Below are 26,875 nucleotides of genomic sequence, written 5' to 3'. Positions count from 1 at the left end.
AGATTATTGTTTTCATTGTGTTCCGAACTTGTTATTATTTTCTTGTTTTTTGTTATTGTTTTACAAAATGCGCCGCTAAATACATAAATGGAGCTGCGATAGTTAAATAGCGAGCAAAATATTTTTGATTGCGAGCTGCTCTCTTTTTTGTTCTTGTTTCCATCAGGCCGCTACGACTCTCTCTCTCTCTTGTTTTTTGAGTTCTCTGTTTTGTGTTTGTTGTTTCTTGTTTGCATGCTATCTCGCTTTATTGTGTTGCCATTTGATAAAATATGCAAGAGCGCGGCAGCTGCATTTTTTCACTTTTTTTGCAGTTTTTACTAAGACGCAGTTCGACTCGGCACATGGCCACGCCCCTCGCATCTACACCCTGCGCCTGACAAGTGCCTGCTCCAAGTGTCAAATTGATTACGCAAACGACATTGGTTAAACGCAGTTAATGAATGGAATTACTTAAGAGGGGCAGGTGGAGCGGAGCGGGCTAAGAACAGGGGGTTACGTTTTATTGCATTTTTATTTACATTTATGAACTTTGATTGGTCTTTAGTAACTTACATATAGGAATGTGGACAAGCACCGTTAGCTAAAGCACTCTTCTAATGATATAATAGTAATTATAGCTACATAAGAGATCCCCCCCCCCCGCGACTTACACTGATAAAAACTAATGTCACATACACTTCAACTAAAGCTTAAAATCAGCTGATAATATAGATTAATAGGAAATTGCAATGATAAGGAACAATAGATAGAGAGCGAGGGCGGAATAGCAAGACAAATAGAAAAAGGAATTGAAATTACATATCTATAAATTTTGCTCTTGCAATTACAACAATTCAATTATAAAAACTATAAAATATTGAGCCAAAAATATATATATATATATATATATATATATATATATATATATATATATATATATATATATATATATATATATCAACACTTAGAATCAACGCCAATAAAGAAATAATATATATGTACATATACACAGGTATACACTTATATATATAAATTTATATTTATATACCCCTCAGAACATACGTGCAAGTTTTTTCATTTATTTTTTTTTTCAAGCAAAATATAAAAAAAACTCATTGACGAACACTAACAAAACTTGGCACAGGTTCAATGGCCAATCGTTGCACAGTGGGCGCTATGAACATATATTCCTTAAAAAAATCTAAATATAACCTCAAGTATATCAAAGGAAATAGTGCAAACAAATTTATTCATTTGATCAACTATTTTTATTTTGCTAAGCTTTTCGTGTATTCGCCCCACTGTGCTTCACTTGGCTTAAGCGGAGACCACGTTGAACGTTGCCACAGACCGCGAAGACAAATTTAAAATTCCACAAATGTCATTTTAGTACTTTTTGTTATTGAAGAGGAAGTGGCTGGTGCGAAGGTGTTGCAATATGGCAGCATACGAAAGAAGAGAAGGAGAGGAAGGGGAGAGAGCGCGCGGTGGTCAGTGAGAGAAGGAGGAGGAATGGTCGCGAGCTGAGGCCTGCAGGATGGCAGAACGCGCAAGTAGAAGAGAAAGGGAGAAGTAGTAGGAAGAGAGCGAGTGGGTGAGAGAAGGCGAGCGCAGCGAAGGAGACAAGGAAAGCAGCAGGGCAGAGAGACTAGGAGCAGATCCAAAAGGAAGCAACTGTCCACTGACAATTCCTACGTGCTGCATAAATTAGCCAAAAGACTCGTAGAGCACAGACTGGAAATAGGCAGCACTATAAATAGAAATGTGTGCAATTCCAGTTGTGCACTGATAAAAATGTAAACTAGCAAAACGTAGTAATAGTAGCAGTAGTAGAAGTAGTAGTAGTAGTAGTAGTAGTAGTAGTAGTAGCAGTACTATTACTAGTAGTATAATAAGTAGTAGCCGTAGTGGTGGTAGGTGGCAATAGCAGTAGTAGTAGGTAGTAGTGATAGTAGTATACTAAGTAGTAGCAATATTAGTATTAGATAGCAGTAGTAGTGGTTGTATTACTAATTAGTAGTAGTCGTTGCTGTTTTGCTGTGCTTGTTGTTCACTTCACTTTTTGGCGTTCATTCGACTCATATTTCAATGCAAACTGTGTACTTTCTTTGCCCAATCAGCAGTTTCGTTCAATTTTCCATAGAACACGAATCACGCTCACACATCAATAGTCGTTGTGGTTTTAGTGTACGTGGCATTTACTTTATCAGGCTTTTTATATTGTGCCGCGTAATCGGCAGAAAGAAAAGGGATCATAACGACACTTAGATAGCCAAAGAGAACATCCGACCAATCGAACAATCGACGAAGTCTCCAATAGTCACAATTATAAACAATAACAAAACTCGTCTTCCTAAGGCCAACATCATCAGAATATATGAAATGAGTAAATATAGCTTTATACTTTATATACATATAGCTTTTATGTATATACATATATATATATATATATCATATATCGCTCGATCATCAGATTATATTTAAGGTGTTAAAATACAGAGCAGTACGACAAACAGTCTAGAGCGAAAACTGGGGGAAGTGAGTCGAATCACGTGCATGACGCACTGCGCAACGTGCGAATGCCAATTCGAATTGGAACTCTATTTCGAGTACGAATTCTATGGAAAAATGATAAGACTTCCTACTTGACTGAAGTTTAAAATAACTATTGACGACTTAACCAATCTGATTTTATTTTAACTTATAAAAGGTCTTATACAAATAAGTTACTTATATTAAATTGAAATTGCCCAAACGTTAAAGAGAACTTATAGAATAATTTGAATAAATGTCATTGACCCAGAGCTTATTTGATAGCTGGCAATAATTACTGTATACAGATATATATATCTATATAAACATCTATTATAGATAACATTTCATAAGAATTCAAATTCGTTAGCTGATTTGCTATTTCGATAGGTCAGCAAAAGGAAAAGTAAAACTTAAAGAGAAAGCGAAAGTCTGCAGAGCATCGAAACTTGGATCAACGCCTCTCTCTGCCTGTGAGAGCGCGAGAGAGTTAGTGTAATGCTGCACTATTCATGTGTGAAAGAGACTGAAAGTCTGTGTAACTGTTCTACTATTTGCATGCGTGTGTGAGAGCTGAAATTACTCTACTTATTACGTGTGTGTGTGAGTGAGGAATTGAGTCTCTTCTCTATTTACATACACACGTCTGTGTGCGTGTGTATTTAACTGTTCTATTGGCCTACGCACGAAACTCTCTACGAGCGTGTATGACTGCACTGCTTCTTTCGTTTGAATGAATATGTCTGTAATGTATGTATGCTAATGGCTGTCTTCCCGTGTGAATTTAACTGCTCTTCTATTTACGTATGAAAGAATGTAAACAAAACGTAAAAAACGTTTTGGCCACTTAAAAGGAAAGATAAAAGCGCATTAATTGCAGCTGCCATGGACCACAATACACAGAGGGAGAGTGAAAGAGAGAGACAGAGAGAGAGAAATGGTAAACGAAACGAACATGTGTAATATTTCATGTATTTATTAAGTAACATGCACAACAAGTGGCAACAGCAATGCAAACACAGCAAACGACGATGACGACGTTGGCCACTGACCGACACACGGCCACAGACACACACACAAAGAGAGAAGCACACATAATAAACGAAAAATTAAAAAAAAAAAACAGAATACAACAAGTAAAGCAAAGCAAACAACGCAAAATAAATGTGAAAGAAAGAAGAAAAGAGAATCATGACACATGAATGCTGTCTCCGTCGCTCCTCATCATTCACTCTCTTTGGCCATGAACTTGACCAATTTCTTTGTTTGCTGCAAAAAGCACGCAATAATAGTGAACCGGAACCGGAATCGTATGTTGGAACAAGTCAAATAATAGAAACTAGTTTATGTTTTGTAATAGCTAAAATGGCATTATGCGAACTCATAGTGTGAACTTTGATTCAGTGAAAGCAAACAAACTGAGTTGTTCGGAATTAAGAGAATAAGTTCATATTGAAATGAACTATTGATCAAGAACGAAATTAAACGCTCAGTCCAACAAACAGTTAGCTATTCATGAATTAGTTCTTCTGAACTATTCAACTGTTTATAATGAGCGACTGTACAACAAAATTAGTGGAAGTATGACGATGTCGAACCAGTAGATATTGCTCAACTGCTGAACTAAATGAACTAGTTCATAACATTAACAATATTAGTCATAATACGCTATTCATGATCGACTTAGAATTTATCACCATGAGCTAGTTTATGACATGATGAACCAAATGAACTAGTTCTTATGAACAATATATTTTATAATGACTAATAATTTTCAGAACACGTTATACATGATGCATTGCTTATGAACTTGTGCATCAAATAACCAATATAGTTCAAGAAGTCCTGAACTAAATGAACTAGAGAAATATAAAAGTATCATAGCACTCACCTTCCAGCCGGCGCTGCTATTCGAGTCGCCTTTGTCCTTAAAGTATGAAACATTCTGCACCATCCACTCGTAGATTTGACTCAGAGTCAGGCGCTTGTCGGTGGCAGAGCCTATGGCATGCGTTATGAGATCGGCATAGGACAGATTGCCCCAGGCATTGCGACGGGATGAGTTCTTTTTGGCCGCATTAGCGTTCTGCATGGCCAGCTGTGGATCTGGAGTGCGAATCGAGTGAAGTCATTGAGTGAGTAACAAAGAGAGAGAGAGAGAGTTGAGTGAGAGAGAGAGGGAGACTTACCACCGTTTGCCAGCTGCTGATTGCTAGCTTTGGTGCTGTCCAGCTCGTCGACTGGCTCGGGCCGTGGACAAGGCCAAGTGTTGGAGCGGGCGCGTGTTTGGGGCTCGAAGCCCCCGTCTGTGGGCAAGTCCCCAACCAGTTGATCCATATGCAAGCCGTTATCGGAGCGAGGCACATTTGGCCATTCCTGTGCAAAGCCTTCCATAATGGCAAACAGTTCGTCCGGGAGTTGCAGCTTTCTGGCTTTTCTCTCACAGCTCGCCCAACTCAAAGCTGCCAACGGTAAGAAAGAGACGGCAATAGCGTGAGTTAGTTTCAATTGAATTGCAGCTAAATTGAGCTTTTATCAAATGAATTCTCCACCCCCTCCAAACCCACCCATTCAATTGATCTGCTAATGTCAATTGCCTTCGTTTGCAAATTCCATTAAATCATTTTATCATTATACGAGAACACGAACTAGCTTTTACGTCTAATGGCCCAAATGAGCTCTGACTGCTTCGGGACGGGCATTTAATTATAATACTCAGTCATGATTAGCATGGCAATATCCACAGACCTGCAACATATTGAAAACATGCATGAAACAAGTCTAGGCTCTAGACGGGAGTGACTGACTGGGAGATACCCTGAGCCCAGCTGAAACTTCATGGTCCGAATCTTAGGAATATACAGAATTTTCTCAATACACTAAATGTTCTATATATCTGAAACTATTATTTTAGAAAGCTTCAATCGACCCCAAATTCAAAGAATACTTATATACAACACTATATATAACACTATATATACCAAATGTCGAGTTTCATATATATAAACACAATTATATTCATATACAGATTAACAGATTAACTCGCATAGAGGAATGAGGTCTTCATATATATATATATATATATATATATATATATTTATATATATATATATATTTCTGTGTGCAATCACATAGAATCTCGCGCGACCAGAACTGACAATGGAACTGATGATAATGCAATTGATCTAGTCTAGAATGCATTCCTCAATTTAACATTATTAGAAATGTGCATGATATATAATGCGGTTATAGTAAGTACATTTGGCATGCCATAGCCAGACAGCCAGAGAGAGAGACAGATATATTATTATCAGAATAAATAAAAAAAGGCTCGAAAAATGAAATAAAATTTTTCTATCGATTTAAATGTTTCATATATAAATGTAGAAATATATATAAAAAAAATTTATATATCTATATCTGTTTGTATGTCTGTATTATCAAAAGTCTATTGACACTGGCCGCGCTGTCTGCATGAGCACGCTGATAAGCCAACTAAAGATTGACTGCAGCTTGACGAACTTTGCACGAATTTCAAATGCTGTTATCTCTCTCCTCATTCACACTCTCTCTGCTCTTCGTTGCCCTTCTCATCTTTATTTTACCCCCAAAAAATGTGCCTGCGATTGTTCGCTTATCAGCAAAAGCTTTGAACTCAATTTTTATTCAGTTTGCGACTCTCTTAAATTGCCTACAATATCAGACGCCCACAGCACACAAGAGCACGAGCAAGAGCACACTCTTTAAGCGCTTTGTAAGCTAATTTCAACTGTGTGTGAGCCGCTCTCACGCACTAAGCAAACAAAGAGCGCGCACACACACACGCACGTAAACACGCATGAAGCTATGAAATTTTAACGAATGAGGCACAAAACAACGTCCGTGGATCGTCACAAAGCTTTTGTTTATCAAACTGGGTATATTGTTTGTTGTAAGCTTTGTAAGAGGCAGAAGGTAGAACTCAAAGCAACTACTATAAATATTTCTATATAATATTCAGCAGGGTCAAGAGCCACATTTGCTGCATTTGTTCGTCTGGCTGTCTGTATACGTAGCAAGAGTATCAGAGTATGAGTTTAAGAGACTCCTTTTATATAACATAGCCAACTTAAGTCGATTGCGAATTATCTATGAATTTTTCTATTACCATTAAATCGATTTAAAATTTATATATATATCTATACATACATATATGGATTGCTGCAGCTTATCTACTAGTCGTGCATACCCCTTCTATATTACTCTTGCTTGCTTTTTTATAGTTTATTTTCATTTACTTTTTTTGCTGCTTAACATTTCTTTTGATTTGGTTTTAAGTTCGCATAGGCCTAAGTCTATGTGGCTGTCTGTGTGTGTGTGAGTGTGTGTGTGTATACGTGTGTTTGAGCATGTAGGAGGCAACGCTGGCAATGGCTATGGCGACAGAGAAATACCTTGAGGCAGCGCAGAGCACAGAATACGGAAGTGAAACAAACTAAAAAAAGGTTGTTCTTGTTAAGTATACGCCTTGTGTATACGAAAGAGAGAGAGAGAGAGAGAGGTGCAGAAGCAGAGAGAACTTGTGTGCTTGGATTCTACCTGTGTAGAATCTTCAGCTACCAAAAAAACTTGTGAAATTTCCAAATGAATTCCAACAAAATATTTTGAACTTGAACTAATTCCTAACTGTGAATAATGTGTTTTTGTATTGGAAATTAGATTTTACATTTTCATTTTCATTTTCACACTTTTAACAGCTGGAAAAACCAGCAGAGCTGAACTGCACCTCAAACTGACCTTAGACACAGTGCGAAAAAGTGGCGAAAACAGAAATAACAAAACGTAAAAACGTACAGCGAACACAATTTTACATACAAACATACCTATGTACGTACGTATGTAAGGTAATATATTTAATAATAATTTGTCAACATTTTAATTGTCGCTCTGTTAACTATTTTTAGCTGCACCTGCATTAGGCATTTACAATTGCCTAACCATTCAAAAATAGATCAGAGTGATGTACACACCTACACACATACATACATCCATACATATGTATGTATGTATGTACATCAAATGCGAAAAATTGCGTCGCATAAGCGAGAAGAGCCCAGCGCAGCCCAATGGCTACTTGTTGCTGCCAGTGAGAGTGCAGTCGATGGCAACACACGACTGGCAGTTACCCTATACATATATATATATATATATATAAACCAGTAGAAGTACATAAATATGCACAATAAGTCTTAAAAAGTTGCATCTGTTATCGAGTTTTATTGATTTTAATTAAAAAAGTTATCGATCTGGTGAAACCAACTTGATCTAAGGTCTTTGAAAGCGACGCTTGCATTTATCTTACTTATACTATTAAGATCTTATACCTACTATCTTAAACTCTAATACCCTAGTTTATCCTACACGTATTCTCACTATCGTACGACGCATATAAATACAGTTCTAATACTCATAATCTTATAATCCACCACTTTTATAAAAACAACTCTTATACTCATATACAGAAAGTTCTTGCACTCTACTCTTGTACAAAAAGCTCTTCTACACATAATGTAACACTAATATTATCATTCAGACAACTCTTATAATCATAATCTTATACTTCAATACTCTTATACAGACAAACAGCCAAATCTCAGCTTCTTAGTCTTAGTCTTAGCAAAACCAATATGCCCTGCTTTTGCCTTATCAAAGAATTTCGCAGAAATTAAATTTGAAAACGTGATTACTATATGCTATATATATATTAATATACTATATATCTGTTTAGGTATTGCGTATAAAATATATTTGAGAACAACAAACGTAAAATCGAAAACAAAAACAGAAGGAAAAAACTTCGATTAAACTTAGAATTTCGAAGATGCTGGTGATGAGCTGATCTCGCTGCGTCATAGAAATATTTTTGTAATATTCCCAGCATCATCATTATCATGCAAATCATAATCAATTTTCTATAAAAATAAAATAAATGTTTTTAGTTTTGTTTATTTACAACGGACAAAGAACCAAGACAAAAAAATCTAGAACCTGTTCAATAGGCAATATAAAGAACATATAAAATATATATAAAAAATAGGTATATATATAGATATCTGGCAATATTACTACCTGAACATGAGTCAGATTCGTTGCTTAAAGTGGGCCGCAAATAGAACGAAAAGAGAATCAAAGAAGACAACAAAAACAAAAACAAAAAGTGTGGGCGAGCGAAATTAGCATCTGATATTTTCGTACATACTATATAGTTCTATATCTGCGCCATTACACAACAGATGATCGAATGCCCGAATTTGTCAAAAAATAGAAAGAAAGAAAAAGCGAAAAAATGAGAAATTCCCAGAAAGAATTTTCAATTTTGGCATTTTCAATGTCAAACAAACAAAAGAAAGCAAAAGTTTGCGGCGACAGCGAACAAGTAGGAGTGTATCCAGTGGGCACTGAACGACTAGCAGTTACCCTGCAGACGTAGAAAATAATCTCATATAGCTCTAGAGTTATATAAGTATAGAAATTTATGTCTGGTCTTGCTATAGTTAACCCCATGTCTGAGTTACAGTTTGATGAAACTTTTTTATATCAATAGACCCTGTCTCAGCATTAGCTGATTGATTGAGACAGAGAAAGATATGTTGTATAGCCTATATACCGCTATGTTGAATATAAACAAATGTATATAAACTAAATACTAAATACAATATATATATCTAATTCCATCCACTCAATGGCCCTTAAAGAACATTCCACTCATAGTTCCTATGCCTGCATACACGTAGACCAAGTATAATGCAAGCAAAACAAAGAAGGACGCAAACACAAAGAGCATGAAAAAAAAATTACCAAAAAACCAAATTTTGTTACGTAATTTAACTAGCAGTAGAGAGAGACACTCTCTCCTTCTCACTCACTCCGTCTCTCTTGCACTCTCCAACTCTCTTTTGCTATGCTTGAGAATATGAATACTAAGATTACACACATGCACACACGCACACACACACACACTCAAATAAAGTTTGATAAGCAAAAAACGAACATCTGAAAGAACAAATTTATCTGCTGCTTATCAGAGTAAATCGCAACTCTTTTTCTACCTCCAGCAGATGGTTTCAAACTTCCTAACGAACGATGCTCGAATGATCCGACTCGACTCGACTCGACTCATGTGATCGTATATATATTATGCATGAAGCTCAGCCCCTCGCGCACATGGCCCAGGTTCAGTTACGTGGAAGTAAGAGAACGAGTCCACACACACACAGAGAGAGAGAGAGAGAGACGAATGCCTGGCATAACTTGTCAAACAGGATTATTAAGCAAAGTATGTCAGCGTTGGCTTTGCTTTAAAGACGCCATCTCAAGTGTAAGACAGAAAGAGAAAAAGAGATAGAGCGAAAGAGAGATAATCAAAAATAACTGACAGCTGGTCAGCAAAAGCCAGCAGCAGCCACCTTAACTGGTCACCCAACTCCAAATCACATGTAAATGATGCTGAACCAGCGTCTGGCTGATCACACTTGATCGAACGACCTTTTTCCCTTCATTGGGCGAGAGTGAAATCGAACTTTCCCAGGAATTTAGACGAAGATGTCAGAAGCGACGATCTAGCATAGTGAACCAGTTCGCATTTGAAGCTCTAGCAAAGATTTGTTTTCTTGGTGAACCAGTTCATCAGGGCACCAGTTCGAACTTGATGGATAAAATTACGTATATATAATATATTTGTTCTTTTTGAGAACCAGTTCCAAAGTGAACCGGTTCGTATTTGTTCTTCTAGCTTAACAAGTTATTTCTTAACCTACTTAAAAACTATTTAAAATAAATATGAAAATTATTAAACATTAAATTTGAGTTTCTTAAGATTCACATCTAATCATAATTCAATATAAATTGCATTAATTTTTCATAATTTATTATTTATTTATAAATTATAATGTAGACACTTCACATATCTTTTGTACTTGATGCACTTAAAATGTCCCCTCTTTATCACACACACACTGCACGTTCATATCGCAGACACACACTCATAGTGTGATAAGACATAAATACATTCACATTGTCTGGGCCGTTGCCATGTGCCTATGGCCAGTAAAAGTCCAGCATAGGCACAACTCCACATTGTCTACATGATGCATACATATGTATATTCATATATATATAAGCCTTATCAATCGCAAGGTATTCCCTGCCATAAAGCCTAGCACAATGCTGACAATGCTAGCATTTTTGTATTAATCGTAAGTTCCAAGAGCCATTTGCCATCTCCCTCTTTCGCACAGTATTTATGCCAATTCACTTACTTGCACTTACACATGTACATGTGCGTGTGTGTGTGTGCTAGTTTGCATGATTCTGTCATTAGTTTTCATTAGCTGCTGGTCTTAAGTAAATCATCTTGACACTCACTGCATGCGCCCACTGCACTTGTCCGCTCTCTTCAGCCCGCTTTCACGCGCTCTCTCTCTCTCTCTCTCTCTGTATCTCTTTCTGCAACAAAGTTGTAAGCACTTAAACCCACCCTCCACCGACTTTGATCCGAACTGGAATGCAAGGAAAGCAGCAGAAGAGAGGCTCATTGTGGTTTGCGCTACGCTCTCTGCCAGACGCGGCACATCGATTCGATTAATTGAGTTATTTGACTATGCGCATAGGCGCAGAGCATCTTCGCTGTCGCATAGGCGTTACTGCAAATTTATTAACTCGATTATCGCGGAAGCGCATTCAAATAAAAGCTTATTGGAAGTGCAATGTGCCGGCTCTTTCGCACTTGTGCGACGCTTTACACGTGCCATTTGGGAAGGTCGAAGAGAGAAACACGCGCCTTCCACACCCAGAGAGGGGCAGCGGGAGCTTATAATTGCAAATAAGAGTCGGCGATCATTTATACTATATTTATTTATTTATTCATTTTTTCTTTTTTTCCTATATAAATCAAAGTCGATTTCAAGTTGAAGGAAAAATTGCCTGCGATGTGATCAATCAATAAATTAATAAATAGATATTTCTAGATAAGAGCGAATTCTTTACAGATGCTTTGCATTTCAGTTATTTAAGCATTATATCAGTATTAATAATTGGAATTTAATTATAGTACAAAATATTTATAAATATATTTATTATTACAATTATTATTATTTATTACAATTATTTTCTTTTTTTAACAATGAATAAAATGTTTCCCTCAATTCTCATTTTATTTTCGTTTGGAAAAAATAGCTTTATTTGGCAAACCTTTTCTACCAGACACTATCTCAAACACAATCTATTAAAACCCGCTCACCAAACACTCAAGATATCAGCAACTGGTAAAACAGTCATAAATACACACACACATACGCACATATACACACTCATAGATACCACCAGCAGCTATAGATAAAGCATTTACATAAACATTTATATAAGCTCGCTCAATACTTATCTCTCTCTCTCTCCCTGTCTCTTTCACTCTCTTTCGTTCTTATCAGACTCCACTGATCAGTGTTTTAATCGACCCATTTAATAAAATCATTAGAGCTTAATCATACTTCAATGTCAATATTAAGAGAGATTACAAAAAAAGGACAACTTAAACTAGAAATTTAATACTAGAAGCGAAAAAAAACAATACAATACAAACTCTGTTAAATTTAGTATGTTTCTGAATAGAAATATAAAGAACTCCCTCAATTTTGAAGAGCTAAAGCTCAAAAGTTTTCGGTCAAATATTCAAATACAACAGAAACTTTCAATATTTAAGTAAAACAGAAAATTTTGATATTTAATTTAGAATATTTTGCAACTTTTACGAACTCAAATCAAATTCTTTCAAAGCTTTGAAGTGTAACTAATATACCAGACAAACGATTGGAAGGGTAAAACGGGCAAGAGCAAATGAGAACAGGGACAGGGAGTGGGGGGAGCGGGAAACAGCAGCGAGAGAGCGAGGCGACACGCGCTATAGTCTTCGCTATCAGCGACGCATGCTATTTATAGACACATTATCAGGCGTGCTCTAATTAAGATCTCTGCACTGAGCTTTCAAACAAAATGTTCACTAATCAAAATCGAAGCGCTGCAGTCCACTGAATTGCTGCCTCTCCAATTGGAGTTATAAACATAAATACGTATTTACAAATATTCGAATTAGATAACAAAACTTTTAAATGCTGGCATTTGGTTAAGTATTATTTATATTCAAATCAGAATTCGAATACTATCAAAATGAAAGCGCTGCAGCAAGGTATCTAGCTGACCAATTGGAATACTATTGATTGAATATGCAGAAGCAAAACTACCATTAATTGGAAAAACTCTTATTAGAATGTAAATGCAAATTAATATTAGGGTATGAGAACATTTCTATTGGAGAATACTCAACAGCAGCAAAAAATCTAATTATTATTATTAATTATTATTATGGAGTGCGCTTTTAAATGAATATGACTATAAGACTTTTAGCTCCCTTGGTGACAAGCCTTAAAGCCGTTAATTGAACACAAATCTTGAATGTGTGCATTCTCTTATTAGAATATATGTACATATTTAAGTATTTACCTATATCGAGCCAATAGGAAGTTGTGTCAAAGCTTTGCTGCTTGTTGTTATCGTTCCTTTTGAGTTTGTTGTTTTGTTGTTCTGCTGTTGTTATTAGCTGATATTATGCACTGTTTTTGTTATTATTATTCTTTGTCAACACTTTTACGTCAGTCGCTTTATAGTGCATTTATTTACTAATTAAATACACGTTGCATTTGTTGTTGTTATTCTGAGCAAAACTTGTGCCGGTTTTGTGTATTAATTATTATTATTATTTAGCTTCGTTTTTTTTCTTGTGTTAAGGCTAACTGGCATAATTTCTTGCTCTCTCTCACCCACACATACACGCACGCACGAGTATGTATATCGATAAGCATATATGTATGAATGTATGGACGTATGTATGTATTTAGTTGCTCACACTTGCATAAGTATTTATACACTTGTTGTTGTTGTTATTTTGTGGGCGGCTTTTGCTGTTGCTTGAGCTATAAGCATACAAATTAAAAATGATATTTACTTAACGAATAAAGAAAAGAAGAAGAAAACACCAAAAAAAAAAAACAAGAGCAATAACAAGAGCAATTTATGTAGAAATGTAAATACGTATAAAAGAGCGCGCGCGTTGCTTTGCGAAAAGAGAGAAGCGCATAGAGAGAGAGCGAGAGAGTGGCATCAAAAGAGAGAGTGAGCGTGAGATCGCGTCACGTCACCAATTCATGCCAATTGGACGCATACAGAAATTAATTGGAATTCGTATAAGAATTCAATGAAAGCGTGCGGCGCAGTTGACGTCGACGGCACAAGCACACACACTAAGGATCACATACACAAACATCTGTACAAAAGCTTATGTAGATAGAACACACAATTTTGTATGTATGTACGTGTGTGTGTTTAAAGTTCAAATGGAAAAATTTATATGTATATGTATGTATATACACTCATATAAGCACGTTTACTGTTTTTTTTTTGTTTTTTTTTTTTGCTTTGCTCAAATTTGAATTTGAGCAGCTATTTTGATTTTGCACTAGTGTGTGTGTGTGTGTGTGTGTGTGTGTGTGTGTGTGTGTTAGTGTGTGCGTAGCTGCCGGCAGCAGTAAATTTCCAAAATATAAAAAAAAACGAAAAAGCTCCAATGAGAAAAGATCACTCCAGCCTTTGCTACGGTATTTTGTTTTTTTTTTCTTCCAATTTCTTACTACGCATTCTTCAAACACTATTTCTTCTTTTTATTATTATTGCTCTTGTGGGTTTGTATTTGTGTGTGTATGTTTGTGTGTATTTTGATTTATGCTGTGTTCACTTTTTCACATGAAAATGTTTTGATATTGAATTTTGCTCAACTCTTTACTTTTGAGTTCACTCATCGTTTGCATAGCAATGAATACAATTGTTGCGGGGGGTGGGTCAGGGCGAGGGAAGAGGGGAAACACGTGATCAACCGTATCGGTTTTGGGCTCGAAAGAATTTGGTGACGTTGGGGTTAAGTAGCGCGCTTAACGCTGATCGACCTCGTGGCTTTTAACCGCAAACGCAACGGACTCTGCTCGTTAACTGCTTTCTAGTTGGATGCGAACTGACAACTGATTGGTATACGAAACGCTACAAAACGAAGCAGCGGCAAAACGACAGCGTCGTCGTCGTCGGCGACAGCGACAACGACGAAGCGACACGAACAGCTAGCCACTAGCCAGCCAGCGCGCCCGCCCGGCACGTCTCTCGCGCTTGTGGCTGTGCTGGTGGTGTGGGCTATACAGATGTTGAACGCTGAGAGACAAAGCTCTCTCATTTGTTAGTTTCGTGCATGTGTGTATTTGTGTATATGTGAATGTTTTGAAATCCACATTTGAGTTCCACAAAAATGCACGTTTTGTATTTTGGCGCTCACATATTTTTACAACACATACCAGCACTCACACACACACACACGCAGCAATTGAGTAACAAAGACCATTGTATGTGTATGTGTGTGTGTGTATGCTTGTATAAATGAATAGTTTTCTAGTTTGTTTTGCCTGCCACCTTCTTTGGCGACGATTTGAATGTGGAAGCGATCAGTTCCAACAAATTTCCAGCACGCCGCTGATAAGTGGCAAATGGGCCAAATGCTGTTATCTGCGCGCGCGTCGCAGTCGCTGTGGGAAATTTACCGAAAATTTGCAGTCGAACAACAAACAAACAAAATAAATAAAAAAATGTTTGCTAGGCACGCGCATTCATAACACGAATTTTATTAGCAGCCAGTTCCGTCGCATAGACTGGTTCGTGCATTTGCTCGGACATTTGAGTTGTTAATGTGGCTGCCACATAAATTCCACAAATTACGCTGCTAATGAAGTCTAGACGTTCGAGCTTAAGTAAGGCTTAGCGGTTTATGTCCCAGACTCCGATACAGATGCATATACGAAAGTGCTCGAGGCTGTGCTCGATGTCAATTTATGCGTCAGTTATCAATTTTTCGTTCTATTCGTTAACTGTTATGTTATGTTCAGCTTCTTCGTCTTCCACATTGATTCTATGCTAGACTTCTTTTAGAATTCCAAAGTTTCTTGCTCATTTTTGAAATTGATGCTATGAACTTGCGCTTTAGAGTTGAACCAGTTTGTGAACCAGTTCAAAATGCTGTTAACTTAAATAAAGCACATGCTAATTAAAAATATTGTCAAAAATATTGGAAGTTTAATATGCTAATTTGCGATTCACAACCGGCTAATAACTTTATTATATTTTCTGTATATCTCTTTCGTTTATTATAAGCCAGAACTATGAACAACCTTTGACAGATTATTTATCCTGCATACATACATATCAGTTACGTTGCGTTGTCGCTTGTCTAATTTTCCAGTTTGGAAGGCGTAAACGCTGGCGTCGCGCAGTTGTAGCTAAAATTAGCTCAGGCTTCGGGGAGAGCTTGACTTTTGACAGCTTTTGTGACGTCACAAGCATAATGGGCGGACAGCAAGTGGCGTTTAAAGCGTAGCCAATGCTGCGCCCACGTTACCTTCCACAGCGCATGCGCCACTGTCGCTGCCTCTGCCAACAGAGCCAGGTCCAAAGCTTCATTCCACAATTGACGACGTAGTAAAAAATTAGCGCGACGTCGGCTCAATTGGAACTAGATGGGAGTAATGATATCAGCCGCGTCAAGTGGCCTTCAAAAAATTATAATTTCTGTTTAATAGCTTCGTCGACTGTGGCTGGAATGCGATGAGAGGGGCAACGGTAGAATAGACGTAGCCCTGACTGTATATAGAATGTTTGCTCTCAGTGTCTGTCTCCGTGTGCGTGTGTTTGTGTGTTTGTGTTTGAGTGTGTGGCGTATCGAATTTGAATACGGGTACTAACAATTTGTTGGCTGGATGGTGTCTAAACTGGAATATAGATTGGTTATTTGGTACGTCTTTGCGTGTAAGTGTGTTTGTGTGTGTGTGTGCTGAATGCGAAATAAGCAGGAATATTAAATTTATTACTCTTATATATGCGAAATATAGGAGTTACCAATATTGAATAAACTCTTTCTTATTCGAGTCCCGCACACTTAGCAATGGCTACTATGTTACGTAATTCATTATCTTTAACTGAACTAATGAGAGGTGATTAATTAAGCGCCGTATGTAATTGATGCAATCACACATCAGCGCACGACTCAAGAATTGACGCAATTGAGAGAAAATTTGTAATTCAAACCACAGTCCCCTCCGCCCGCTGTGCAGCTAACGGCGTCAATGAAAGTGCGACTTAGTTTGAGTCTATGGAAACTGGAAATTCTCGCAGCGTTCGCTGATGACGTCTCTTAATATGCAAATGGCAACGGGACACGCACACACAAAGGCAACCACACATGTCTGTAGCTGTGTGTTTGCATGTGTGTGTATGTAAATTTGATGAAGCACTTCCTGATGCCGCTAGAAGACGGGCTACAGCTACAAGATATTAAGATAAAAGTAAAAAGAGCGTGGCGCTCTTGCGGAATGGCATCCACAAGCTTAGGCTTGGCATCCACAACAGCCGCAAACTGAAACGAACTGGCGTTTCGCCAACACAAAAAACCACGTGGTCTCTCAAGTTCATAGCAGAGCAGAATAGCGAAAATAGACAAGGCGTAGAGCGCGCATAACAAAAAAAAATAGGCAAAAGAGCGAAGCGTATAAAAATATACTTATACATGCACATAAACACACACATGAGCGTATATATGCGTGTGTGTGTGTTTGTACGTACATACATATGCCATGTGAATTGAAGAAAACCACATGCTGTGCGAAAATATTTGGGTTGGGGGCAACAACGATGACGATCCGCTGGCAGAGACCGCAGAGAGTGCAGCAAACAGGTTACGTACCGGCAGCAATGAAAACAAAAAAAAAAAAACAAAAACAAAAGCAAAGAAAGCGGAAATAAAACACAAATACTCGAAAAGTTTTTTTATATTTTGTAAACAAACCAGAGCACTTTGACTGGAGTTCAAAGCGAGAAAAGAGAGAAAAGCGTGCGCGCGATCAGTGAAGAATGGCGCCCACAAAAAAATATGAAGCTAAACCAGAAATACAAACACATACCCATATATATATACATACTTATATATATATATATATATATAAGTATCTGGCAAAGTGCCAGCTACAAAGCGGCATGAAGTTAGAAAACAAAATTAAAAACCTAACCTTACCTAATGTGGTATGAAATGACACGCACAGCTACACACACACACACCTAACATATACATACAAGTAAAAGTAGCGCAAAAACGTGGCTTGTGCCGCCGACTGCGACTGCGATGTCGGCGTCAATTGCGTCGTTTAAAATACTAACGAAAAAACGAGAAAAAAAACAATCGCATGTTGCTGCTGGAAGAACGAAAGCAAATAGAACTGTGAACATAAAATAACGCAAAGAGTTAACGCTAGCAAGGTAGAGTGAGATGGAGCTATGAGCTATGGGTGCCCAATTAATGTGAATAAAAGAAATGCGGTGCTTCTCTCCAATTCATTTACATAACTACATAAGTGTGCATGTGTATACGTGTGTGCACTTGTGTTAGCTAAAGAGTATACATTACAGCTAAACAAATTAATCTAGTACAACCTATTAAGCTTTTTTTGCTGATTACCACAGCCATTATGTTCCACATGACCACTTGTATGATTTTTTACTTACACTCCACAAATGTTCTCTGCTACTCGCACATACACATGCGTGCACACGCACACGCACGCGAACGTTTGCTCTCTCGGGGCAGCAGGCAGCTACTTACTTTCTCTCGGCTTTTCGTTGCGTGCACTCTTCTTCTTACGACAAACTTTTCGCAGCTTCGTTCGTTCGTCTCACTCAACCCCCGAAATGCATTCGCCCGCTGACTGACTCGCTTGCACTCGCTGCTCTACTATGCGCACACGACAGAGATGGACAACTTTGCCAAAGTCTTGCCTATGACAGGTAATGGTAATACGTATACGCCACCGGGCCGGGGCATTTGACTGTCTTGACACACATTCGTTTCGGCTGTGGGTCGGATGGCTGCAGCTGCGGTCGGCCGCTGTCGGCCGTTAACTGTTGGTTAATATCACCTCCAGGCTGTCGGTGGGTGTGGCTCTGCCGGCTTGCTTCGACCAGATCCAGGAGTCTGCGCAGCTCGTCCTTTGTTCCCATAGGTCCGTTCGTGGCGCTTAATTGTTGCCTGGTTGGTGCCAGGCCGAGCCTCCTGGTTGGGCAGCTGCCGAGGCGAACGCCTTCCGCGGCCTAGGCGCCTCGTTCACAGGGCCAGCAACCGTCGGGCTTTGGACTCCGCTCAGCTGAACTTATGCCGACGGGTTTTGTATAGGGGTGGTTTCTGCTGCCTAGCGGCGTGTCCTTGGGCCTACACACACGCACACATTCACAGCTATATTTTGTATACGCAGGTAGCGCTATGTCTGTTAAGGTTAGCAGCTTGTATTGTGCCGTTATGTCGAGCCCCATCGTCGTAATCCTTCGTGTCATCGCTTAAGCACTTATGCTCACAGCAGTTGCTGGCCAATACCATAGGTAGATATAACACGCCACAATGCGCAGCATAATAATCATTCCAAATTACGAAACATCATCAGCTTCAAGGCGCTGCCATATCAACAAGTGTCCCTCATTCCCCCTCTAACGGTTAGCCATTAGCAAATTGAACAACGCCTATGTGGGCGTCAAGAGAAAGGATGATAGAAAGAGAAAGAGAGAGAGAGAGAGAGAGAGAAACAGAGAGTTGTTGGTTTTGCTAAATTTAACATCTGGCTGGCTAACTGACCTATTTAAGCCATTAGAAAACAAGATAAAAACTGTTAATTATGCTCAAATTTCTGCGAACTATCAGCAAAGAGGAAGATCTAACAGAAAAAATTAATACTCTATGTTAGATATATGTCAATATTATGATTATGCAAGAGACAGCAAGAAATACAGCGAAGAGTATTTCTCACAGACCAGATAGAAAACCCGGGAGCCAGAGAGTTACTTCGAAATTTTGAAGAGCATTTCATATAGAACAGCAAGAAAACCTGGAATCTCTATCAGAGATTAAAATCTCCACTAATCTGTTGAAATACTAATCTGTTTAGCCAACATCAATAAACACTCTTAGAAAACACCCTTCATGTTCTATAAAAAGGCAGCTTAAAGCATTTTCAAGATCTGATGGTATCAGAAATCCATTATTAAAACTCTAACTGATACGTCTTAGCCATATAGCTGTCAAAGAGTCCAAAATCATAAGGCAAAATGATTTGGTTTATAAAATAGGTTATACGACAGTTATCGTAGAATTTTCGGTATATTTTAACAAATATCTAACTTCATATATATTTTTCCTCTATATATGTACATGTACACCCAAATCTGCTATTTCTCATGTGACAAATTCGTAAATGTTTATACCAAATGGAGTTTATGGAGTCTATATTTTTTATTGTTATATTTTTGTAGTCAAGAATTTTCAACAGTTACTCCTTGCCAAACGTCAATGTTCTGCTCAAAAATGCAGCAAAGTTTTTTATATTCTAAGAAAAACCCGTTTTTTTACATTTTACTTTAGTTTCTTTATGAACCGACATTTTAGAGTCTTACCAAAAGCTCATAGCTTACTTACAGGCTTATTTATGTTCCACATATGCTGCCCGATTGCCAATATGCACGTGGCTGCTGATGCAGCTGCAAATTTCATGGTTACATTGAACCTGTCGCAATGGGCGTCAGTCACTGCCGCTGCTGCAGTCGCAGTCGCCGTCGCAGCTATTGGAAAATTTTTGTTTCGTTCGACACTTGCATTATCTCCGTAATATTGCCCCGTACATGCATGCACGAGTGTATGCGTGTGTGTGTGCATGCCTTTGATTACTAAGAATACTTTTGTGAACGCACCAGAGCAGAGAGCGCGCAAGAGAGAGATGGAGAGAGGAAGAGAACAAGCAAATGCAAAATGGGGTATGGAGGACCGTAGCAATCGTCTCTCACATTTCTCGGCCTTGCTGATTATGCATGTACACACACACATGCATGTGTACGTATGTGTGCCAAGTCTGTATTTAGGCTTTATGCACTTCTCAATTTATGACTGTTGCTGTAATTGTAACTGTAATTGTAACAAGCAATGACAATGTATGCGTAGACACACACGCACTTGCTGTTGCCAGCAGCTCTTTTGTAGTAATTATAGATATTTGCGATTGAAGTGCAGTCCAACCGACCTCGCGCCCACCCCTCCCCACATATAGAGAAGTACGTATTAATTTATAAATATAACGGCATATCGGTGAATATATGCAGTGATGACATTTGTGCCGGTTTGTGTCTGGCGCTTTGTTGATAGCGCTCCTTCCCTCAAGGAATGCGATCATAGTCTGGCCTGATTGTGATGAATAACGGTATCGGAGCTACGCTACTAACAGTACACAATTATTGGGAGTTATATTTGAGAATTAAATAATACTTTCTAAATGTACGTAAATTTGTACGAAATTTCGTTTGTTTACTTTCTAAGTTTTAAGTATTTTCTCTAAATTTTTAAAAATATATTTTATATAACAATATTTTAAAAATAAACTGAAATAATGATGACACAAAAAAATATTTGCATAATAAATTAATCAATTAAAGTCCATATACATTTTTTAAGTTTTACAGAGCATTGACAAGTCGACTCTCGAGGAGTAAAAAAATTTAAATCGCTTAAATATGTTGGCAAAAAAAGAGAACCACATAATAGATAATAACAGATATATTTATATTTTATTTATATTTCTCCTCCATTTGTAGATGGAATCCAGGCCAACTGATGTCAGGATACCGTATCCCAGGCAACCAATAGCCACTAAAAGGCTTAGATAATCCATTAGTGCCAAAAGGGCAGGCCAAACGATACAACTCGACGACACATAGCACAAAAGGAACAGAGGTGGAGAGAGAGAGAGTGAGAACAGAGCGGGGAGTGAGCAGAGTAGACGAGCCCAGGTCAAAAGGTACAACTAGACGACACACAGCACAAAAAAAGGAGAAGAAGAGTGAGCAGAGGACACAGCAACAGAGTAAGCAGAGGCGAAGAGAGCGGAGTAGGTGAGAACAGAAAGGAAGAAGTTCTGCCAGAACGGTGCGTGCGGGTGCGTCTGTCTGTCTGTGTGTGTGTGCTTGTAAGTTTGTATGTACGCGCGTGTGTGTGTCGATGTCGACACAGCAATTTGTACAAGTCAAAACGATTGGCGCCAAAAGTCTACGGCGCTGGCATTAGCAAAAGAAACGCAAAAGGCACGAGATGAAAATCCGCTTAAAAAAGTGCCGAACGTGCCAAAGGTATATCCCCCAACTAACCCACAGACCAAGCCGCCCCATGGATGATAATTTATAGCATCCAAAAACTTTTCGCTGCTTCTTCGTTTTCCCCTTTTATTTCTGTTGCCTCAACTTTGGCATGTTGCGCGGCGTTTGCGATTTTTAATTCTTGTGCTAAATTGTTTAAAAATGTTTTAGAAGAATTCTGCAATAGCGCGTACAACTTTTAGTCGCGCCCATCGGCATAGCCGCCCACTGAGTCGCTGCCAGGCTGCCTTTCGTCCTTTTGGCAGCAGCAACAGCAGCAGCAGCTCGCTAACAAAGTTTGCGGCATGTTGACCACTTTGTCGCCGGCTGGAAATAGTTTTTTCTTTTTTCTTTCTATTTTTTTTTGTGCAGCTCAACTTCCGCTTGGCTGTCGATGCAATTTGTATTAGCAAAGTTTGGCGCAAAGAATTTCTGTAAAAGCACAAAGTATCCGAGAACTGTAAATTTGCAAGTGCTACGGACCTGATTTATGGTCAATTAGCGCAGCGCTTAACCGAATCCGTCGCTTTGTTCTGATAAAGCTGAAGCTTAAGTTGAATTCACAATAAATAACTAAGCTACCTCACCATACCCTCTCATTATATGCTCGTATGAGAAGCTATGGAATTGAATTGTACAATTATTATTACTTTAGTTGGGAATTATATTAGTTAGAGCGAGATGACGCTAATCATATGCAGTGAGGTGAATATTGCCACCCACCATGGGTATGTTGTAATTGCATGAAGTGCGTTGACAAATGCCTAATTTGCTTTGTTCTATAAATAACTATATCACACAAACATACACATACAGTTACCGCGACATTTATAATCCTTTGCCGCAACGCCTTGGAGCCAGCAACATTCATCAAAACTCTTTCGGCACTTTGTTTGTTTGTTTTTTATGCGTTTGACTTTTATGTGCGACATTTAGTACCAGCAAACGAGCGCAAGAGGGCGTGGTAAGGGTCGTAAAGCATTTAAGCCGATGCCGTTGCCGTTGCCGATGCCGTTGCTGACGCCTTTTCTGATTTTATGCTCAGTTAACCCGATAGTGAGCAGCAGCTGATCGTAAAACTACACGCGCGCCCCTTCATAAAAGTGCCAGAGTCAATTTCAGGATGCTTTTTTCGACTTTTGCTCATAACTTCATCCTGCTCCTTGGTGCCTGGCTCTTTATGGCATTTTATGGCTTAATATGCTTAAATATAGCACTCGTAAAAAATTAATTTAAATTGCTTTTTGTGGTTCGATTTGCAGTTCGCTGTCAGCATAAACTAAAAATAGATTATAAGACTTAGCTTGCTCTCTTATAAAAACTCTGTTTATATCTTGCTGCTTAAAAATGCAAAACTTGCCAAAAAGAAAAAAGTTCGCATGCAACAGCAAATTTGGCACATTATAACTCTCTCTAGCTCTCCCACTCTCTCCCATAGTTGAAGAAGCGTCGTTCGCTGACGCCAATCACAGCGACGAGGTGGCCGAGAGGTTAAGGCGTTGGACTGCTAATCCAATGTGCTCTGCACGCGTGGGTTCGAATCCCATCCTCGTCGAGGAATTTGTCTTTTTTCATTATTTTTTTTTTTTGGTTTTTTCACTTTAAGTGTTGCACCTGGCCAAAACAATTGCTTAGATGCAGCCCTTGCCAGATTTATTTATGACAGCAAACAGTCTTGCCTCCAATTGGAACTATAGCTCAAAATTTCGCTGATGAAAATGGAAAATGGTAAATATAGCTGGCACTGGCTCTGCGCGGAAAATGTCAAATAGTTTTCTCCAACCAAATGCCACCCGCAGCACTTGTGGCCAAAAAGAAAAATCAAAGTCAAAGCAAATTTTGTGCTCGGCAAAGATGCAAAAAATATAAGAAAGAAATTGCCAAACGGGTGTAGCTGACTGCTCAATACTCGTTCAGCGCAACAAATGAATGGGAGAAGCAGTAAACTGAGCAAAGCCAGTATGCCCGCTTTTACAGTGCGCGAGCGAGCATGAAAAAGCGAAAGAAATGAATTGGATTGAATGGAAATCGTAGGCGATAAAAATAAATCTTTGCAAGGCGACGCCAACAGCTGACGGGATGGAAAGGATGCGAGGGTGGGGTGGTTGTAGATGTGACTGGGGTTGCATGGGGCAGGGGAGGCTTTGCTGCTCAAAATGATGAAATTGAAAAACTACACGAGCTGACGGTTGGCGGTTGCAGTGGGGTTAGTGTTGGCCATAAGTCATACAATGTGCGTTATCCTTGGCGTCTGCAAGGATATTGTGTCGCCGTGCCGAGCCGAGTCGAGTCGAGTCGAGTTGTGGCAACTTCAATATGCAAATGCTGCTCAATTACGCTTGTCTTTCCACTTTTATGCGCTGCTCAGTTTCAGAAGCTCTTTAAGCGCCACAGATATACATATATCGAGTCTATATATATACACATATATCTAGTGTATATATCATACATCAGAACACTCGCCTCTAAAGACTTCCCGTTGCCATAAATTTTGATGCGTTTTCTATCGCTGGCCATTTTGACCGACTTCATAAAAAAGTTTATGATATCAACAAAAACAGCAAAAAAGAAAACAAAAAAAAATTGAACTAAAAAACTATAAACATCATGGACTCTGCTCATCCTTGAGTTTATCTCCTCTTCGAACAGTCTCCACAGTGTTGTCCAGTGCATGAATAGATGTGGCTCTGGATGTATTTAAAATTGAATTACTCCAGATGGAGAAGGAGATGGAGAGATGGAGTCATATATGGAATACTTATGATGTGGCATCTATGATGAAATTATCCATAATGGGTATGTGAATCCTTAAAGTGTGGCTTGAGTTTATGAAAATCGAATAGAAGGGCGATAACTAAGAGATATGGGCGGTAAAGAGAGCTATGGAGAGAGAGAGAGATAGTAAGAGAGAGATAAAAGAGATAAGAGGGAAGGCAAAGAGGGTCAGAGATAAATGGAGATAGAGATACAGTAAGCTAAAAAGAGAGAGAGAGAGAGAGAGAGAGAGAGAGAGAGAGAAAGACACAGAGAGGCCAAGAAGAAGAGCGAGCGAGAGAGGCAGAGCAATGGAGAGACCTTGAAGAAGCATCGAACAAAGACTCTTTATAGGCAAAAGATAAACATATGTATGCATGTATGTATGTATGTATATATGTAATGCCAGCAGTAAAAGCTCGTTAAACATTTTCACGTGCATAAGTGTATTTTTATGTTTAAAGTCTTTCAGGTTATTGCGGTAGTCAAGGTCACACACTAAGCTGATCCGAAATGCAATCATACGAGACGCTGCTCGCTATGCTCTTTATGCTGTTGGCCCTTCAAACGTTCAAACGTTCAAACGTTCAAACGTGGTGCGGCCCTGAGCTCTGTGAATTGACCCGGCGGCACTGGACACACGACAGGCTTTTACACATATACACATATGAATGCACACACACACACATAGACCAAATGACTCAAACTGAGAGTCAGGGGGCGGGGCAGGGTACGGGTCTGAGCAACCAACTGTGCGGCTATTTGGCCGGGCTCTGATTGAATAATCGTGCGCCAAGTCGACAGTGGAACAAATCGTGTCTAATAGACTGATTAATATCACAAGATTTTTGCAGTTGGTTCAAGTCAAGCGAGCAGCCCTGAACTCTGGCCCGTCCCCAGCTCCCAACTTCCAGCTCCCAGATCCCACTTCCCCTTGCACTCTTTGTCTTCCACTCCAACTGCTGCCGCATGTAACATGATTTCGTGTGGATTAAATGTGCTTAAATTGATTGATTGTTAAAATGATGTATGGCCTCGAATGGATACTTCTTTTTTCCTCTTTTTTTCCTGCGTCCAACACCTGTCAGCTCTTTTCAATTCCTACCATTCTCGCACTTGAAGCTAAAATTCTTTTAATTAGTTTCAGTTGAGCGAAAATTTGTTGTTTTTTTTTGCCTTACAATTGAGTTGAAGTTATGCAGTAGTGATTTGTATGTGAAAGACAGAGAGAACACTTGAAAACGGATTAGAATTGCCTCTCAGCTCTTCCTTGCGCGTCAGGCTGTCTCCCTCTCACTTCTGTATGATTAGTTGCAGTTGAGTTGAGCGCAATTTGTTTTTTTCTTCACATTCACATTAAGTTGAAGCGCTGCTAAAAATAATTATTGAGAGCAGAAAGACCGAGAGAGTGTGAGGGAGGATTGGTGTGGATCAGAGCTCTATGCTTTCCCCTCCCAAAGTCATTGAGTTTTTATTTATTGCATTTGAGTGGAAACTTCACTTAAAGTCATTTTTGAGTTAAAGCGCTGAAATGAGAAATATTTCTTGCGCTCAGCTCTGGGACATACCTCTTCAAGTTGCCATTGAGCTAAATCTATTTTAATTGATTTTGAGCAAAAAACTAATTTGGCGCCATTTTATTTTTTTGGTATAACTTTTCTTATATCTCCAATTGAATTATAGTGCTGTGGAAATAATTTTTTTTCCGTTCCAGTTAATGGAAAGCTTCCCCTTTCAGCCCCGCATTTAAATTATATGTATATGAATAAAGTGATATATATGCACGGATATCCGCATGTGCTCATTGATTTACATTACTCCAAAGAAAGACGCTCGGAAGTATGCAGAACTTTTTTCTCTTCATATTTTATTATCATAAGCAGCAACAGCAGCAGCGATAAACCCCAACTCCAAGCAGCGCGTATCCCTTTTGTACCTTGTAAGTAGAGTGGAGTAGAGTATGGCGGATGCGTCGGTGGGTTATAAAGAAGAAATATTACACATTACGCCAAATTGTGGAGACCGTCAGGCGACAATAATAACGTTTAGAGTTAAATGTGTAAAAGTGCTACAGACAATAGCAGACAGTTTTTATTGTAACTACAGCTATAGCTATAGCTATAGCTAAAGCCATAAAGCCATCACTTAAGGCTAGTTTAACAGGGGGAGGGAGCGAGATGCAACAGCTTTCTGATAAGAGCTATCGAAATGTTTATAAGATCTGTAACGAAAGAGTTCGAAAAGTTTTTCTCATTTCTGGTTGCTACACTGCAAG

The 26,875-nt window shown here is 38.7% G+C and overlaps 1 protein-coding gene and 1 non-coding gene across 5 annotated transcripts in view; one reads left to right on the top strand and one right to left on the bottom strand.

Annotated features, from left to right (window-relative positions):
- The window catches only part of LOC111599783 (forkhead box protein O), a 47,213-nt gene extending 32,579 nt beyond the window's left edge, over positions 1–14,634 (bottom strand). For 2 of the 4 annotated variants that reach the window (XM_023315558.2, XM_023315583.2), the window contains exons 1-4: positions 14,384–14,625; positions 13,048–13,517; positions 4,704–4,976; positions 4,406–4,620 (exon numbers count right to left, since the gene is read on the bottom strand). In XM_023315558.2, coding sequence (XP_023171326.1) covers positions 4,406–4,620; positions 4,704–4,908 — 420 coding nt within the window. In that variant the 5' untranslated portion in view covers positions 4,909–4,976; positions 13,048–13,517; positions 14,384–14,625. Of the gene's footprint in view, positions 1–4,405; positions 4,621–4,703; positions 4,977–13,047; positions 13,518–14,376 lie in introns of all 4 variants that reach the window. The other 2 variants (XM_023315574.2, XM_023315566.2) reach the window with 2 other exon arrangements.
- Positions 14,635–23,319: 8,685 nt separating this feature from the next.
- Positions 23,320–23,401, top strand: Trnas-gcu. Its single transcript has one exon. It is a non-coding gene; the product is annotated as a tRNA-Ser (tRNA).
- Positions 23,402–26,875: the final 3,474 nt, after the last annotated feature.

This window comes from Drosophila hydei, unplaced genomic scaffold, assembly GCF_003285905.1.
Source record: "Drosophila hydei strain 15085-1641.00,03,60 unplaced genomic scaffold, DhydRS2 tig00008144-arrow-arrow-pilon, whole genome shotgun sequence".
In the NCBI taxonomy this organism is placed as follows: domain Eukaryota; kingdom Metazoa; phylum Arthropoda; class Insecta; order Diptera; family Drosophilidae; genus Drosophila; species Drosophila hydei.
The sequence above is the reverse complement of the archived record's forward strand: the minus strand, read 5'-3'. Positions and strand labels throughout refer to the sequence as shown.